General features: G+C 33.1%; 1 protein-coding gene across 1 annotated transcript in view; it reads right to left on the reverse strand.

Moving 5' to 3' along the window:
• The window catches only part of LOC110994025 (transport and Golgi organization protein 1), an 18653-nt gene extending 12829 nt beyond the window's left edge, over positions 1-5824 (reverse strand). Inside the window, exons 1-6 of the mRNA XM_022260493.2 lie at positions 5622-5824; positions 3489-5486; positions 3119-3318; positions 2184-2475; positions 1462-1658; positions 721-852 (exon numbers count right to left, since the gene is read on the reverse strand). Coding sequence (XP_022116185.2) covers positions 721-852; positions 1462-1658; positions 2184-2475; positions 3119-3318; positions 3489-5486; positions 5622-5718 — 2916 coding nt within the window. The 5' untranslated portion in view covers positions 5719-5824. The remainder of the gene's footprint in view (positions 1-720; positions 853-1461; positions 1659-2183; positions 2476-3118; positions 3319-3488; positions 5487-5621) is intronic.
• Positions 5825-6046: the final 222 nt, after the last annotated feature.

The raw sequence follows: 6046 nt of genomic DNA on the forward strand, positions 1-6046 counted from the left end.
ATGCATCATACGTAACAAGCATGAAGCTAATAACATTATTTAGTCGACCGTATAAATCGAAAGTATTCGTACGCCGCCGATATATTTCCTTCCGAAACGAATTACTTAAAACATAACGAATACGCAGAATTAGTCGTTTCTGAAGAGCATTGCCGGACTAAGTGTTATTTTTTGGCCTTGTCTTACGCCCGAACCCAATAATTAATCCACAGTCTGACCGTGACAGTCGATCGATCACCTATCTACATCCCAATAACCAAACCCTAAGACAATCTATTTTTGGCGACGGATAGAATGCAATCACTTCGCTCTTTACACTCACACTTGATAGTTAATATAAACCAAATAAAGTAAATGAAACGGTACAAATAAGATTAAAATATACATTTCTATGTATAAAACGTATCAAATAGCTTAATTATTTAAAAAAATGGTGTAAGTTAAAATCTTAAGATAGGATATTGGCACAGTTGAACTGTCATTTTCATACAAAGGTCTATTCCACATACACCAATCAGACCTACCATGGATAGCTGGTATCAACAGATTGCAATTACAATCCGTCGATTGGTTATTGGCACACTTTTATCAATATTTGGATAAAGATGTCTATCTCAGCTTATTTAAGAACATCAAAAACTAACTAAAATCTATCACAAATCACAATCTAGAATCCTGAAAAAGAATATTCAATAACAAGCAAATTCATAGATTTTTTACCTCAAATTGAGTTTTGTATGTCTCCCTTTCTTCGAGTGCTTTGGACAGTTTGGCCTTGATTTCGGTGTGATCTATCAGAGATGCCACGTCAATGTTAGACTGAGCGCCGCCTTTTACTTGTTTCAATGCATCCTAAACATTGTAATAGTTAAAAAAGTGTTCACGGGTGTGCTGGCAAAAATATAAGTACTTACTTGCTTACAATAGTAGAAAAAAATACTTAAAAATTTGGTAGTTATTTATATATATACATGTAAATAAACAAACCCTACAAATTTGTTAATATAGGCGTTACAAAGTCTCTTGGGATTTTGAAGGAACTCCTTTTATTTGAAAATGCTTTTTCTTTTACTTGAAAATCGGTAATTTATGACATTTATTACATAAAATAAATAATAAATCAGTGGCGCCTTTTTAGGCCTGGGCCTCAGATTTCTGTATCTGTTTCAGGACCATTTGTCACTCTTAATGGGGAAGTACGTGATCAGATTCCTGTGCCTGAGACCGCCATTTTTAGGTCTAATTCAAACTGGTTTCCTCACGATGTTTTCTTCACCTGTCTAGCGATTGTGCATTTAATATTAGCACAGCGGTGAACACACAGCCGGGAATCAAACCTACGACCTCAGGGATGAGAGTCGCACGCTGAAGCCACTTGGCCAACACTACTTTACATTAGTTAACCAAATTAATAATCGGGCTAAAAAATAGTGGAAGATAAAGTATTTATAATAGAATTACCTTCAGAGCAACAATTTCATGTTTTTGCAATTCAATTGTATTATTTGCTTCAATGAGTTGATGACTGACTTCTTCCAGAAGTTTCTTTTGCTTCTTGTAGTCGTCTAACGCACTCTCGGCTGAGGCAAACTTAAGTTGGTAATTGTCTCTATCCCGAGTCACTGATATTAGCTCCTCTTCAAATACCTGTATTCTCTCTGGAAAATTCAAAAACATTACTGCTTGTTATTTATTATATATTTTACTTTAACTGTAAATGTATAACGATTGTAGGACAAATTGAGGGCAATAAAATTAATAAATAAATAATATCTAATGGTAAATTGCTCTTCACATGATGTTCTTTTAGACTGATCTAAAAAGTTTCTGGCATCAATTATTAAGGATTTTAAATGAAGTATAAAAAAGATACATACATGTCTTAAGAAATTATTTTTGAACACTCTAATATCCCCGAGGTTAAAAAACAAAATATAACAAATAATATGAAGGGCTTTCGAAAATAATAAATATATAAAAGAGTAAGTGTGTCGTTTCTTCTCCACAGAATACTACCTTCCTACCTAATCTTTATATTTTATTTAACATTCAAAGTGTCATTTCAGATGATCTTATTGAAATGGATGATTTGATTTATACACACACATGCTACTGTTATTGGTATATCTGTATTTAAAATATATTTTTAAATTGTGGAGTAAGTCCTAATAAAGATTACTCACCATTCAATTCAGCAATTTGCTCCTCAGACTGTGCTCTCTCCCCCCACAGTTCACTCAGAGTGTTCTCTACTTCACTCAAGGTATTCTGCAGCTCGCCAGCAGTATTCTCAGACACCCTCAACAACTTCTCATTATCATCTAAAGATTTCCTAAGTCTATCGTTTTGTGCTTTCATCTCATCAATTTCTTCTTTCAATGATTGCACCATGTCGTCTTTTCCAAAAGAACTGTCTTCGATCGAGTTTAATTTGTTTTTCGTAGTGCCAAGCTCCTCTTTAAGGATCTCACACTCCTGATAAATAAAATACCCATAAATATCTTAGAACGTGAAATATCGTGAAACACACCTAAACATTTTGCAATGGCTTTTGGATTGATCATCCAAAGGTTTTGTTGATAAACATTTTAATTTAGACCAAAAGCCAGCATTTTTTGTAGGTTTTTAAACCTGCATAATTGTTAAAGCTAATTAATGTTGAATAATAACAAACAAGATAATCATTACTAGCTAGCTAACCCAAATACTAGATGTAGAGAAACAGTTACATATAATTGTAGTTATTACATTATTATCTCAGGTATCCTTATAATGAATATTACATACAATATATGTAAATAGATAAGGTAAAAGTATGTTTTCTCAAGTGCTTTTGGTTATGACTTAGAAATCGTATATATTTTATTTTGTTGTATGTATATGATTTTTAAGTCCAACCCGTGCTTTTGATTAGTCAATATACATATTATTCTTAAAAATTATGTCACAAGATCCCCCAGCTGTGGTAGAGAACCATCCTTATAAGTCATACACAGCTTTTATGTTAACTCCACTTCATTCCAGATTCATGCCCTCATAGTTAAATTATAATATACTTAAAAGGTATAATTTTTATTTGATCAATCCAATGTATGAACAATCCAAACTATATAGGTACCTTAGTAGCAAATAGCAATTCCCTCTGTAATTTGTTTATAGTACCAATAAATTTGCTATCTTGCCGTTTATTATCAATGTAGTAATATCCCAATGTGAAAAGTAGCACAGATGTGGCTGTAGTCAGAATGAATGTTATAAATCTATTGCGCTGACCATATGCTTCACCATCACAATATTCTTCAGAGAAACAGGTGTCACCTAAAAATTATAAATAGAGTTGAGAACTAGTTTATTAAAATAAAAATATAAATTACACATTGTTAATAGAATATCTTAAATCCAACATATGAGCAACAAACAATTATGGAAAGAAAAATTATCATTAGGCCAAATAAGTTCATTTAATAAACATTCAAACTGTAACTTACCAGTTGAAGGATACAATGCATTACTTTGTTCCTTACTTCCAATAACTGAGTTTAACATAGTAAAAAGATATGATGTCAATGTAACACTGGATTCACTCTCTGGAGCCTCAACAAGATCAGGATTAAATATTTCTTCGGGAGGGGCCTCTGTAGATGGTGGTAACATGTCGGCGATAGTTGAATACATATTAGAAAAGAAACCTTCATTTTCACTTTCAACTGGTGGTGATTCTGTTGTGGAGGTAAATATTTCTTCAATTAAACTCTCTGTTGTGCTGCTTATGTATGTTTCTGTCACAGGTGTCTCAGTTGATGTCAAAACTTCATCTGAACTTGTAGAATCTGTATTTAATTTGCTTGATTGTTCACTGTTTGATTCAGTTTCTAGAAACCTATCTATAGAAACTGATTCTGACACTACATCTTGTCTAAGAGCTTCTTCAAATGTTGCATCAACATATGGCACTTTCAGTGTAGTTGTATCCAAATTTTGCAATTCCTGTAGAAGTAAGTTCATATCAGCGGCAGGTATTGTTTGAGGTTTAGACTCATGTAACATAGTATCAGTTTCTATGGCTGGTATTGTTGGCTCCTCAGTTGTCCCTGATTCTGGTGATATTGTTGTTGCGTCACTGTTTGGAGATACAGTACTGCTTTCTGAAAAATTATCAAGCTCAATGGTTTGTGCCCTTTTATGTTGAATACTTGTGTGATCTTCTATTGTCATTGTACCTTCATTTTCTGTTGCAATATCACTTTTTGGTGCATTAGAGCCATTTTGTTGAATTACATTTTTATCAATAGATGGCAAATTTTCTTGAACAGACAGGCTCTCACTGGATACTTCTTGTAAAATTTCACTTTTCTCTGTACCAGATACAAGTTGTGCATTCTGTTCACTAATATTCGGTTCAGTTTCGGTGACAAGCAAAGCTTCATCTTTGACACTTTTATCTGTACTAGACACAAGATTTGCATTCTGTTCACTAATATTTGGTACCGTTTTGGTTTTAAGCAATTTTTCTTGCAGGCTTTCACTGGATACTTCTTGTAAAATTTCACTTTTCTCTGTGCTAGTTACAAGATATGCATTCTGTTCAGTTTTGGTGACAAGCAAAGCTTCACCTTTGACACTTTTATCAGTACTAGACTCAAGGTATGCATTCTGTTCACTAGTATTTGGTTCTGATTTGGTGACAGGCAACAGTTCATTTTTGATACTTTTATCTGTACTAGAATCAAGGTATGCATTCTGTTCACTAATAGTCGGTTCTGTTTCAGTGACAAGCAGAGGGTCATCTTTGACACTAGTCTTTTGTTCAAGTAGAGTAGGGTTTAAAATAGATTCCAAAGTTTCGTGTGACTTAACATTTTCTGCACTTCCAGAAACTTCTTCAGACACTGGACTTATTATTGACTCAACTTTGTCTGTCTTACTGTCGAAATGGATATCAGTGCCACTGCTTTCATCAACTTTTTCTAAAGAATCATTTGGTGTTTCTTTCTCACTTCTAATTTCTTTGCTCATATCATCAACTAAAGGAATAGCTGTCTCTAATGGAGAGGATTCCGCATAAGTTTCTTTTAACATACTTTCTAAGTTAATGTTGTGAATAGATTCAGGGATGTTTTCACTAAATTGAGATATTTGTTCTGTTGATATTTTAGATGCATCAGCTGGTGGGGTAGGCTCTGGTGAGTATATTGTTGTTCCTTCAAACACTTCATGGGCTTGTTGTACTTTATCAGGTTTAACTATGGGTTTTATGTTTTTGATCTCAACGGGCATCTCTACTAAATTCTTTGTGTAAACTTTTATCTCCCTTAAAAATCTAGTATTAACAAAACCAGACTTCCCATTAATGGTGGCATACCATAAATCTGAATTTGTTCCAGCTGATTTCATAGATATTATTGCTTCTGAGTTTCCTTTGAATGATAAGAGATCAGATTCTGGACTGTTATAACTAAGAAGAGTTTTGGCTTTGGATATTGGTGCTGTAAAAAGTAAAAAAACAATATTGTTATGAATACAATAAAGGTACACAGAAAATATAAGAAATTGCAATAAAATAATAAATAGGCATGAATGAAGCATGGAATATGGAAAAAACTATAAGTAATCTAACTTACCATTACATTCTTGATTTGCACATAACACTTTGTCCGGCAATCTACTATAGCAAACTGTAATAAACACAGAAAAAATAATAGTCTTTATCACAATCATCTTGACATGGTATTATAAGTTAGCTAGAAATAAATATTAATTTAAATTCCAAAAAATTATGAGAACAAGTCGTTAGGCCACATCATCTGTCAAATCTAAAAGTATCGTCTGTCAAATTTACCACTTCTAAGTGACAACTGTTAGTTTTAACATCAGACGACGATACAACTGACAACTAACTACTGTTACTCACGCAACATTGTAATAGTCCAAGATCCCAGAGCGTTCTGACATAACTTATTTTCACATGGATGAAACCTTCACGTGTTAAAAGTGTCAGACGCTTTAAAGCTCGACAAAAAATTAATTAACTTTACTTATTTTTTCA

Source organism: Pieris rapae, chromosome 10 (genome assembly GCF_905147795.1).
Source record: "Pieris rapae chromosome 10, ilPieRapa1.1, whole genome shotgun sequence".
NCBI lineage: Eukaryota > Metazoa > Arthropoda > Insecta > Lepidoptera > Pieridae > Pieris > Pieris rapae.